Below are 13516 nucleotides of genomic sequence, written 5' to 3'. Positions count from 1 at the left end.
TATATATATATATATATATATATATATATCTCAGTTCTTTCCATACCATGAAAGCTTTCTATAAACTAAATGCGAGCCTAAAATGTACAGGAAATGCGATGTTTTGTTGCATCTTCGCATGTGCCTTTAAGGGGAGGGGCTTGGTTGGGTGAGTGAGTGGCGAGTGTGTGTGAATGTCTAAACGTGAGCCGTGGCCGACGGCAGCTTCTGCGTGAGCGTGCTGACATGCATCTGTGACTGTGGCTGTCCTTTCCAGCTTGTGATGGCATTACTGCAAGCAAAAGGACTGAAGAAAAGAAAAGAAAAGAAGGGAGGTAACAGTGTAAACATCGTGTAATTAGTACTGACCCTCATTTTCGAATGAACATTGTGGAGGTCACTCTTCCTGCCGCAAAACTTCAACTGGAGCTATTTAATCCCATCAGATCGTTCGCTGCTTTCATCCGCATCATCCTCTGTTTTATGATTCCTCTAATTGGAGCAAATAGTGACTTTTTTTTCCTTCTTTGTGCAACAGATGGTTGTGGAGTGCACAGCAGATGGTGCACAACATCAAGTAACCTCTGGCACAGACTAGATGCTGCCTGATTTTTAAATCCCCTCTTTTGTCCACTGCAGTTGACCAGAACACTTGACTTATCAATTTAAACTAAGACGTTCTATAAGGAAGTTCGATTCAAAGACTCAACTTAACCCCTGTATTAAGGCTGAATAATTTTGTGAAATAATCATGACACCCCCACCCCAAGTATAACGATGAACTACACAAACCACCACTTTGTACAGCAATCCATTATCTCCAGAAAATGAGCTTTGTTTTTTGTTTTTTGTTTTTTTTGTGGGCCCTGGATCTCCAGGCCAGTCCTTTGGTGGTAAGCGAAGCCCGTTTGGACTTGAGCATACCAGGAGGGGACTCTTAAGAAGTGCCATTGGATTAGTCGGGTCGCATCTGCCTTCAGTCGCACAGCAAACACCTTGAGAGGTGCACCTCATGCGCTCGCCTTCATGGTGCGACTTCATCCCTTCACGTTTTAAAGGATGAAGCATGTGAGGATCGCACATTTGCCACTGCTCTTTGCTTTTTTCCACGTCTGCTCGGGTAAGTGTGTGATCATCCTTTACAAGTGTGTGTACAGTAGGTTCAGGAGGGGAGGAAGGTGGAGAAATGTTGATTTTCTATGTGGTTCAAATCGGGATTCCGGCTGAGCACTGTTGTGAAATGATAATCTGAAAGTGTTAACACCCCAAAAAAAAAACATTAGTGTGGTCATCAGACATTGACATGAAGAAAAGGTTTCAAAGGAAGCTGACTTTGCTCACCTTTAATCCCCGAAAGAACCAAGTAAGGGAATGTTTACGCCATCCAGATTTGTTTGCAGTACTTCAGTGATATGAGGGAAATAAAAGTACATCTTTGGAAGCCCATTTAGAATAATACTTTATTAGAATTATAAAATCAGATGACTTTTGCAGTATTAAGTATCAAAATAATTTCCTGATATTCAATATACATACTGGAAGTTAAAAAAAAAAAAATTAAGTGAGTGGTTACAATAACATTTGTCTTTTTTTTTTATATATATATATATATATGAAATAAAAGAAAAAGGCTTGAGTTTGTTAACTCCAAGATATATCTCAAGGTTACTTCAGTAGTGCAGTTAGATCACCATTTTGGCTAGAGGGAAGTCAGCTAGCCGTATGTTAGCCAGGCTGTCACGTTAGCCATTAGCCTAAACAAGCTTATGATCTGTAAATCCCGTAGCTCACCGAGCGGCGAAGGTTTGTGAGTGTGTGTGCGCGTAGCCAATTTTGTTGTTTTTTGCAGGGTTTGTTCAATGTTGCAAACAGTCGCAAAGATAATCCCCAGACATTCCCAAATAATTTGAACGGTTGCAAACAGTTTTTTCATGTCACCATTAAATTTTGGACATGTTCAAAATGTCTTTGCGAGAAGACCAGTTAAATTGATGTTGAATGTCTTTGCGACTATGTGCAAACCTGAACGAACGCTGACAAAAAAAAAAAAATCAACATTCGCTGGGTGCGGACACACTTGCAAACCTTCGGCGCTCGGTGAGATACGGCCTCAAGGGAACCCCCGACCTTGTCGCTTTGATGAATATAAAATCATTTAAAACTCGCCTCAGTACTTTTTCAGGATGGATGTCAAGTTTTGGAATGCTAAAATGTCTGTCACTTTGGATAGACATATGAAAACAATTCTTGAGAAGACAAGACTATCCTAGTAACTTGCTATATAACACTTCACGTTTCAAGCACTATGTCAAAAAAGAAGTTCACTTGTTTTGTAGTTAGGCGTACAGTAACAAGAGTTGGAAATATCGTAAATGTATTATTTTTTCAAGGTAGTGGGGTCAAAGTGAAAGTTGCCAAAAATATACATCATGAAGTCAAGTACTTTGTACGAATGCGCAAAACGTATTTGTACTCCTTTACATTAAAAATCGGCAACATGTTGACAAGCTTGCTTCATATTGTCCTTGATTTCTGCGACTAATCATCCTTTTGCTTTTATGTCCCTAAGCTCAAGCAGATTTTGCCCCGTATTTCTTTGACAATGGACCGTACAGCAGCAACGGCAACATGGCACTGTTCAGCCTCTCGGAGGACACGCCTGTTGGTGAGCTTAGCTCGTGACGACTAGCGTGCTATGAAGTTCATGTGTCAATGTCACACACAAAGCAGATGTTGTGCTGTGTGACATGTAAAGTACATGCTCACGCCATTACGCTATCGTTGCCATCTGCTGGGCACCACCTCTTTAATTGAGGGCTCTTCTTCATACCTTCATTTGTAGAAGGTATGAAGAATCGAGAAGACAATGTAGTAGATAATATGAAGACTGATTTGGGACTGGTAAAAATCCTGAGTAAGCTAATGCTATAGCTAACTAACACAAGTGCAGAGAGTAAATGCAAAGTGGCTAAAGTGTGAATATACAGTATGTAATGACTGAACAAGGTTGTTCGACTTGACTTATGACCTGCTTTGACAGCTTGCTTGAAATTTAAAAGGGGCAACTTGACTTCCTTGATTTTTGCCACTGGAACTGAGGACTTGCTTGAAACTTGAAGATTAAGAATTGAGAATCGCTGAAAAATTATGTACATTACATGACATTCTTTTTAGGTAGCAATGCTTGAAAATAAAGGCATTTCCTTTTAGGTACACAAATTTACTGCCTTAATGGCACCGACCCCGAAGGCCAAGAGGTGAGCTACGGCCTTTCCTTTGATCCAGGTTCCAAGGAGTACTTCAGGGTCAACCCCAAAACTGGAAATATTACCTTAGTGCAGAAGCTGGATCGAGAGGTGAACATTATGATGCTAAAAATAAGAGTTTAGAAATACAAATTATTTGAACAAATATAACATTGTGTTCTTTGTCTGCTCAGAAACAAGATTCCCTTGATGTAATGGTCAGCATCACGGATGGGAAAAGCAAGGTAAATGCAATCTGTTTGTACTGATTAGTAAGTTTCAGGCCACCGTGTTGTTTTAGCAGAGAATTCAGAACCCCACCAAGGCCAAACTGTTTCACAAAAATTGCAAAAGAAATGGTTAGTGTCAAGTGGTTGATGGCTAAGGTTCGCTGCTAATTTTCTCTATACTGTATTATCTAAATACCAAAGTGTGCTTTTATTCTGTGGGTGTCTTGCTTTTCAGGTTGTGGAAAGAGTGACAGTATTTGTGATGGACACAAATGATGAGAAACCCGAATTCCAAAACATGCCTGCCATCATTGATGTCCTTGAAGTATGTGAGATTTATGAACCAATATCATAGCTAGCTAGCTAGATAAATACTGTATATAGTTAGCTAGCTAGCTATCTGGATCGATAATTAGCTAGCAAGCTATCTGGATAGATAGTTACCAAGCTAGCCATTCAGTTAGCCTCATATTTGCGCAACCATTCCATTCAATTATTTCCTTTATATTTTCAATTTCTTTTTCAATTTGTGTCTTGTGTGTAGACCACAGAGTCAGGACACAGCATCTTCAAAGCGCAGGCGGTGGACAAAGACACAGGTTCCGGAGGATCGGTCAACTACTACCTCCTGGTAACTGGCAGATATGCCCTCACACACACACACATTTTGATCAGTTGCTACATGTTTACACCTTCATTTAATCATTTTCTACCATCAAATGAGGCATGTGATGACCGGCCCGAAGCGCTGACAATGATTTGCTCTGTGTCATAGCGAACATTCATGCATCATTTATGAGGATTAACATAACAATATTCATTTGCGCACGTGTTTCTGATTTGGCGACCGAATGGCCATCAACATTAGTGTGCACTTTGGGTCTTTTAAGAGCATCTGGCCCATGGGAGCGAGGACCAGTGAGAAGGCGCACATCTGGGCAGGGCAGCTTTCACCTGCATATATGGAGCATATGGGCTCCTTACATCCAGATGGACAAAGAGAAATACACTACATGGCCTAGTTCAAGCGACCCCTTTGTGTTTTCATGCATGTATCCATCTGACCACTCCGGGTACTCGCTCTCGTGAGAGCTCATAATGGGGTTTCAACTGAGAGGCTTTTCACTCATGTGACCTTGTTTCAGTCAATGTGCTCTTTTTATTTCTTTTTTTAAATCCTGCTTTTATTGTGCTTCTTTGTTGCAGAATGCACAGTCCAGTTTGTTTGCCATTGACAGACATAGTGGAGTCATTCACATCAAGATGGAGGAAACGCTGGACTATGAGAAAACCAAAACGCATTTTGTCATTGTCATTGCAAAGGTAGACTGTATATCACAGCACATTTTAATGTTCGGCGATGACGTGACAGTGGCAGTTGGTGTTATTTTCTCCAGGGGGCTCCTCATACATTAATAGATATATTATGGGTGTAATGAAAACCGATTTGTGATTGCCTAACACCCATTTATTGAGATACATATTGAATTGTCTTTTAGGAAAAACGCATACTCGCTATGAATCGGTAAAAATTGCAGCAGTGGGAAATTCACAAAATGTTCCCGGTCCATCGTTCTTCATCAGTTTTTTTTTTCTGCATTGCATTTACAGTATTATAATTCAGTATCTTTTTTACTGTCTGTGATTTAATTTCAAATTTGTCTTAAGGGACCATTTGAGAAATACGTAACCAACAACAACATGACTTTTTCGCAGGATGGTGGTGGCACTTTCAACGGCAAAGAGCAATTTTTGTCATCCTCCGCTACCCTGACAATTAACGTGATAGATGCACAAGATACACCGCCGTCTTTTATCGGAACGCCGTACTTTGGCTACGTTTATGAAGTGTCGCTGCCTGTGAGTATCTGCTGTACTCTGTGTTGATTGCCACTTTATGAGATAAAATGCACTTGTCATTTTTACTATACTTCTATATTCCTAACTCTGATATTGTGTGTATCTTTTCCCAAGGGGTCTGAAATTTTTACCGTTGTGGCCAGAGATGGCGATGTGGGAAACTCAAATCCAATTCGTTATTCTTTTGAAGAAGGTCAGTAATGATTTTGGAAATACATCCTCCAAAAATGCACCCCACATAGTGTCTGTTGCCACCTTTGTCGACGTGTTTTTATTCTTTTAAAGGTGATGATGGAGTTTTTAGCATCAATGAGACCACTGGTCGTATCACCCTGCTGACAAGTCCCATGTTTCTAAAACGGGAAATCTTTAACATTAAGGTCAAAGTAAGTCCACAAAAATGTGTGTTTTGAAAAAATATGAAATTGACCATGTTTAGAGGTACGAGTTTTCTGTCCAACAGAGACGATATGTTAGCTATAAGTATTTGTATAACATGCCTGAGAGAAAAGGAACGTTCTGTTCTTTTTTGGGTGGATACATACAATACATACATGAAGAAAATGTGTTTTAATATGGTCTAATTTAAAGCTCTCGTTCCAGGCATCCGAAATAAGTCCCGTAGGGCGTCTCCTGGACTACGGCGTGACCACGGTGGTCATCCGCGTGGTTGACCTGAACAACAACCCGCCGACTTTCTACGGCGAAAACGGCACCCAAAGCACGTTTGAGCTGACCATGTACGAGCATCCCCCAGAAGGGGAGATACTGCGGGGGCTTAAAATCACAGTCAACGACTCCGATCAGGTGAGCGCACCAAAGCAAAGGAACACCGATGTTGCGTAACACCCCCCCACATGTCCGCATTTCACTAATGAGAAATGGATTGAACCTTTTGTGGTGACCTTTGTGGCTATGAGACGCCTTTGAGCTGCCATTATCGCTCACAATCCTGTTCAAGGACACAAATTATCAGCTAAATGTGCCGTTTTGTCAGCTTACGCAAGTCTCGCTATGATTCCGTACAGAAATGTGATTGCGCTGACTGATCTTCTATTGATTGTTTCCTGGAATGCCAATCATCATGCCATACGATGCTTTTAGTGTGATTGAAATAGCTGTTTGCTGCATGGATTATGTTGTCTATATCGCGCATTCCAACAAATAGTGGAAAGCGCTACAAAGAATATTACAAGTAAGGAGGTGTGTCAGATACTTCCGGGATAGTCTGGCGCACCATAAGCAGCCATATTGATTTCATCCTTCACAAAGAGTGCCGTCAATTAACCCTTTAGGCTAGTGAAAGAGGGCAGGAAAAAAAATCAGGTGGGGACTACGTCATGTGAGTCTGGAGATCGATAGAATGTCAGTGTACCTCACGGCAAGGAATTGTCAGATGCTCAGGGCATTGTGTAGTCTTGGTTGATTGTCTTGTCCACAATGAAGAGGAACATTTAGTTTTCAAATATACCTTTTGTGATGCCAGTCCTGGAACTTCCCTGACACACCTGGTATGTATATAATTTTACACTTTTTGTCATGTTGAGACTGGAGTTTGGATCTGGCCTGCAGACCTTCAATTGACACAGCACTTGCGTGTTATGTTGTGTACTTTTAGGGCGCCAATGCAAAATTCAACCTGAGGCTCATTGGGCCGGGAAGAATGCTACGGGTGGTCCCACAGACGGTACTGAACGAGGCCCAAGTCACAATCCTGGTGGAGGACTCGGCAGCCATGGATTATGAGAAACATCACTTCCTCACGTACAAGGTGTGTGCGTTACGAAGGACAAGCGACCATTTTCCCCCGGCGGTATCCATCATCATCATTTTTATGCTTTGTCTCTTTCAGCTACTTGCCGTAGAGATCGATACACCAGAGAGGTTCAGCTCCACGGCCGACATCATCATCCATCTGTTGGACACCAATGACAACGCACCGAAATTCTCCTCGGACTACTACATCGCCAGGATTCCGGAGAATTCACCAGGCGGTTCGAACGTTGTGTCCGTCCTGGTGAGTTGCCCATCATCCCGTCTAAAAATACACCCGCATCAGCGTACGTCACCGCAAGCTCAAGAGGAATGCTCGATTTGAACAAAATGACAGAAAGAGGCTTTAATTCCCTAAATGTAGAATTTTGGTGCTGAGGTAGGGATAATATGTGAAAACATGTAGATAAAAGCTAGGCGAGGGAAGCTGCCAGATGGCTATCACTTTCATTTTGTTGTGTAACACTAAATTCCCAGTTTTTTTTTCCTCTCTCCCTTTTTTTTAAAGCTGGACAAAATATCTGCAGACGTACTGTGTTCTGGACAAATTTGAAGGCAAAGTTAGCTCTTCGTGAATGTTATTGAAGCGCCGCCTGGCTGATTGATCCTAGTCGCAGATTTTCTGACTTTTGTCATTCAGTCGTCCTTCACATGAACGCTGCCTGAGTTCAGAGCGGCACTGGTAAATCCTCCCGTTGCGTGAACACCAGCAAAGGCTCGCTGCCTTGATCCCGGGCAATTTCAATCAGATAAAAGAACAGCCGACAAGTGACCTTGCACACACGGAGACAGTGAACAGGCCTCACTGATGCAACAGATTAGCTGATGACATGATGATGATGTGATGATGACATCAAACAAGCTTTCTTTTTCGAACCGCAACATCGTGTCCCTGACCCGTCAACGCCCGCTTCATCAAACACTATAGAGTGGTGACGTGACTTCAAATCGTTCCGTGACCAAACTCATGTTACTAATGTTACTAATTAAAAACACCACAAATTTCTGTCATGTTCTGATTCAGTCAGCTTGCCGGGCAATTTTAGAGCGTGTTTGTTGGCCTGGCAGAGATTAATTAATTGATGCAGTAATCGATAGAATCATTTCTTCTCAAAATATTTGTTAGCGACAGGGTTAACCCTTTCATGCTCCATATAATGTGATCACATGATAAGCTGTCCACTGAAGTAACCGCTGTCCCTGAAAGGGTTAAATATAAGATCGGGTCCACCAATTATAGATCACTAGAGCAAGTTGGCCCATGTCCCCCATGATAATGACAGCAACACGCTTCTCCTTATGACAAACCCATACAGCGCTGAATTAGAATGGTTATTTTCTAAATAGAAATTTTGTTCTTTAGGCAATAGACCCAGACTCAGGACCATGGGGTGATGTGAAGTACTCCATTTATGGATCTGGGGCTGACTTGTAAGTATATTGAGAATTCTCGGAATGAGTAAAAATAAAATGTTTTATTTTGGACAGCTTATGAGTAATATGATTCTTTGATATTGGGGGTAGAACAGCGACATGTCTGGCTTTGAGTCACAGCCAATGATTGCTGCAGATTTGTTTTAATATCACAACTCATTTCCTGTACACGCAACTATAGAAAATGCTGGAAAATCCAGGCTCGGGTGGAGTCACTTTTTGCGCTGGATGTCAGACTGATCCCAGCCTATATTCCTTAATCTTGCCGAGACAGTAGCAGTGGTTGAAATGTTTGCAGTATTTCAGTGAGTATCCGTTACGACGAAGCCGTGACACAGTCTTTTCAAAGAATGCTCTACAAAAATAACTTATCGCTTTCCTGTAAAAGACTTGACTTGTGGAAGAGATCATGAAATCATTGCTCACCTGTCGCTTGCCCTTGTTAATCCTATAATGGGATACGGGGTGAAAATAGACTGTTTGCTTCTAACCACCGGTGCACTCTCCCAGAGTCACCCAAGAGTGACGAAACACATCCATCTCAATCCAAATCAGGAGGGTTACTGTTGTATGTCAAGGTTAGAAAGTTCTCGAAAAAATATATACCGTTGTACCTTTGGGACAAATAAGGCAATCCACCTCAGCTATGTCACCAATCCTCGGTTAACTATTTTACTTAATTGGAGTTGATTCTGTTTTGTTTTTTTTTTACAGCCTTTTAATTTCTTGCTGAGATTTAACCGTTTCATGTTTAATGGTTGACATTCAAAATGTGCAGCTACAGTACTCAGTTACCTCCGCCACCTTGTTTTACATCTATCTATCTATCTATCTATCTATCTATCTATCTATCTATCTATCTATCTATCTATCTATCTATCTATCTATCTATCTATCGAGCTAGCTATCTAGCTATCCATCTATCTAGCTATCCATCTAGCGAGCTAGCTAGCTATCTAGCCATCCATCTAGCGAGCTAGCTATATCGCTATCTAGCTCACTGCTATCGAGCTATTTCGCTAAGTAGCTAGATGCCTCGCTAACTATCTAGATGCTCAGCGAATGAGATTGATAGAATGTTCCACCCCTCAACTAAATTTTATTGGAATGGGTTGGATTTTGAAAGCATGTGGTGCGTTTTCAGGTTCTTGATCCAGCCTTCCACTGGGATCATCTACACGCAGCCGTGGGCCATCCTGGATGCAGAGGTGCGGTCCAAGTACAACTTTTACGTGAAGGCAGAAGACTCCGAGGAAAAGTACGGCCTGGCTGAGGTGTTCGTCACCGTATTGGATCTGAACGACCACCCGCCTGCTTTCAATGATAACTTCCTGGAGAAGACCATGGTGATTGGAGCACCAGTCAAAATTGAGGTGATGCTTTTATCACATCGCTCGTGGCCCAAAACAGAGGTGTCCAAAGTCCATTTTTAAAAGGTGGTGGGGCAGCATGTTTTTTTTCTGCTGATTACTAAAAATGGAAAAAGCCAGAGACAATTTTCTTTTCTAATCTAGGGGGATACACTGAACGCACACTTAATTATCTGCCTCATTTCTTACCCTAAAAGCTCCCCAAGGATGGAATATTAATTTCTAAAGTCGTTCCGATCCCAGGCCATAGACGACGATGCAGAGATTCCCAACAATGTGATCGAGTACGCCATCATGAAAGCCGAGCCAGACAACAACATCTTTGACATCGACGCCGACACCGGCGAGATAAACCTCAAGTCGTACATCAAGTCCATGGCCATCATTCAGAACATCACCAAGCAGAACGACTTCACCTGGTCGTTGGTGGTGCAAGCCCGTGACATGGGCCAGCCGTCCTTCAGCACCACCGCCGTGGTTAAGATCGACATCACCGAAGCAGTGAGTAGCCACATTTTTACATCACTGTGCGACAATAATGTAATCTGCGTCATGTTGGAAATCACAACATAAAGGCCACAAAGGCGTGGAAATATTCTAGCACAGTGGTTCTGAGACTGTTTATACCAAGGACCTCCTCAAAAAGAAAAAAAAATCTCCTAATATCCATCTCCCATCATCCATGACATTAAAATAGATTGTACTGTCGGCCAATTGAACAAAAATGAAACGTGCTAAATTTGCATAGTTTAGCATGCGCTAGCTGCATGAGTGTATAGTTCTGGTTCCCTAACCCAAAATGTTTCTTTAACATTTCAAACCTTTTAATTTCATGTTTGGATTCAAAAGCAGTGCCTATTTACCGTGAAACCAATTTGATGGCATCTTAGAAGCTCTTCTTGTGTCACACTGTCATGTTTTCAGGTCAAATCCAGATTTGTGTCATACTTCCTGGGACTAAGGAAACGCCCGGGGGCTGTGTTTGGGATTTTTATGACCGCTGTCACCTTCGCCATTTCCCTCACAATCTTCATTTCCACTCTCATATACTGGAACTCTGTGAAAAAGTCCCGCCTCAAACCTCAGGGCAAGATCAGAAAGATTATCAGGAGGCCATGAGTGACGCTTGCCCCGAGATCATCAGCACAAACATAAACTCTTTGGAACTTTTAGATAGTTGGTCTGTTCTGCTGTGAGCGGTGTCTGTAAAGGAGTAAAGGAGCACAACATGACTCAATATGTTCCCTTTTTTTTAATTTTTTGACAAGCATAGTGTCTAAATTATGTTGAATAGCATTGTGAAATGCTGAATGGTCTTAGGAATGGTTTCCTGGGCAACCTCTCTGATCTTGTCTTGAAATATCCAAAAGACCTCATTATAAGACTTAGCGTGTTTCAATTTGAAGTGTGTACAGTATATTTTTATAACAGCGCTACTACGGCAGCTTATTTGGTGTCTTGAGGTTTTAAACGCCTTTGCCAAATAGTGAGTAGGGGTAAATAGAGGGAACATTAGCTGGGTAAAAAGGTAACGAATGTGTGACAATGGATGTCCGTTCTCCTTGTGCTCTTTTACAGACCAAACTCAAAGGGGAGACTTTGGAATCATTTTTAATTCACAATAGAAACAAGCCCTTGCAAATTGTAGGTGTGCTCGCGGGCGTCATTAGCTTAATGGTCATGGTCACGGTAGTCATCTCCACTGTCACCTTTTTACGCAACAAAAAGTCCAACCGGGTCATGCCCAACCGCCGCGTGAGGAGGAGGCCGCGCAACCAAAACGCGTGGACTTTCAAGAACCTCTTCCGGAAAGCCGAGAACCCCGAGGAGAAATTCCAGATCGAGGAGGACGAGCAGGACACCGTAGATGTGGCAGAAAACGTCAACCACAACAACAACGTGACCAACGTGGTCAGGCACTGGCCTCCGCCTCCGCCGCCGCCCCGTGCCCCCTCGCTTCCGCCTCCGCCGCCGCCCTCCGCCCCCGGGGAGAGGAAGTGGGTGGTGCCCACCGTCTCGGCTGCCGTGGCGGCACGGCCCAAGAAGAAGTCAGCGGCGCAGGACATGGTCAACAATGCGCTGGTGTCAGAACTCAAAATGAGGCTGGAGCAGAAGAGGATGCTCAATCGCTTCTAGTGCTTATGTTTGCGCACGCGTGTACGTGTGCGTGCGTCTGCGTGAGTGCACGCAGTGCTGTGCGAAAGTCTTAAGCCACAAAAAGCTTTGGATACAATGGATAAAACCCACACATTTTATCACACCTCCAGTGGTCTAAGACTTTTCACAGTTGAACCAGGGGATACAATCTAAGTGGCCATTTTTCTACACAGCAAGCATGTTATTCTGCTTCCCAGCCTCAAAACATTTGTTGCTTGCATATTTTGCGTGTCAAAGTCTCTCGTCAATGATTGAAGGCACTTGGGAGACAAGACTATATATTTGGTTTCCAAGCAATCTCCTTATGGGGAGATTTCACTGACACTGGCGCCGGCTAAAGGGATCAGCCTGAGCAGGTCCAAAGGAAGGGAACCACAGTGATCCGGTTAAGACCACTTTTTAATCTCACTTCTCACAGGTGCACAACACAGTCCTTCAAATTATCTGGTTCCTTCTCGTGTAAACAATCTGTTCAACATTCACAATACTGGCAGTGTTATGTTTGGTTTTTTTTTTTTTTGGTTGTATTTTTGTCAATGAAGTTGTCCTGAAAAGTCCTGTCTGGGTTTATTTCATTATTTCAGATGCTTTGTTTCAAGACGTAGTAACATTGAACAGCAGCTTAACACTTGACGGTAATTCGCTTGTTTAGAAGCTCTGGCGCCTCCTTCTGGAAGGGTAGAAGAAATCTCACTTTGCAAAACTTGAAACGGGACAAATGGAAGGAAGAGGCGGGCCCATGTTGCCTTGTGTTTCAGAACCATTCTAAAACCAGTTCAAGACGGGTTAGGGGAAAGCAAGTTCAGCAATCGGTTGCACATGCTAGCTAACCCCTGAAAACTTCTTGGAGGAAACAAAAGTCACAGTGTGACATTGTTTTATTTTAAATAAAATTGCAACCATGCCACATGTTGGACAAGTGGTTAGTACATCTGCCTCTCAGTTCTCAGGTTGGGGAGTCGGATCCTGGCTCCAACCTTCACGTATGGAGTCGACATTTTCTCCTTTGTGCTAGTGTGTTTTTTGTTTTTGTTTTTTCTGGCTTCCTACCACTTCGCAAAACACACTTTAGGTTTTTTGAAGACTCTACATTGTCCTTAGCTGTGAATTTGAGTGCCAATGATCGTTTGATTGTTTATCCATATGTACCCTGCCATTGGCTGTGTCTCAGTTTACGTCAGGGGTGCCTAAGCCTGTCCTCGAGAGTCCCTTTGCATCCTGTTTTCCCACCTCTAACACACCAGATCCAAATGATCAGGATCACTATCAGGCTTTTGCAAAGCTTGCAGGTGAGCTGATGAGCTAATTTTATTCTAAAATGATGTAGCGGGCCAGTTAAAAAAAAAAAAAGAAAATGTGCAGCCCTAACCCAAACCCCTGCAAGCAACCCTGCTGGCAGATGTGAAAACCACTAATTCACCGTGCTGCCCTCATCAGACCATTTACCAAAAAGGATGAATAAAATCTA

General features: G+C 42.6%; 1 protein-coding gene across 2 annotated transcripts; it reads left to right on the top strand.

The window, feature by feature from the left end:
- Positions 1-25: 25 nt before the first annotated feature.
- On the top strand, positions 26-12606 carry cdhr1a (cadherin-related family member 1a). Of its 2 annotated transcripts, none has more exons than XM_019859792.1 (17): positions 26-1099; positions 2549-2644; positions 3190-3335; positions 3419-3469; positions 3690-3779; positions 3999-4085; positions 4661-4777; positions 5171-5314; positions 5429-5507; positions 5600-5700; positions 5918-6121; positions 6933-7085; positions 7167-7331; positions 8451-8518; positions 9666-9894; positions 10135-10392; positions 11470-12606. In XM_019859792.1, the coding sequence occupies exons 1-17, from the start codon at positions 1039-1041 to the stop codon at positions 12025-12027; spliced, it is 2607 nt and encodes an 868-aa protein (XP_019715351.1). In that variant the 5' UTR covers positions 26-1038; the 3' UTR covers positions 12028-12606. The 2 variants fall into 2 exon arrangements, with proteins under 2 accessions (XP_019715351.1, XP_019715352.1); XM_019859793.1 differs by having other exon boundaries at positions 10816-11548.
- The last annotated feature ends 910 nt before the right edge of the window (positions 12607-13516 follow it).

Source organism: Hippocampus comes, unplaced genomic scaffold (genome assembly GCF_001891065.2).
Source record: "Hippocampus comes isolate QL1 unplaced genomic scaffold, H_comes_QL1_v1.1 scaffold64, whole genome shotgun sequence".
Lineage (NCBI taxonomy): Eukaryota > Metazoa > Chordata > Actinopteri > Syngnathiformes > Syngnathidae > Hippocampus > Hippocampus comes.
This window is presented reverse-complemented; position numbering and strand designations above follow the sequence as displayed.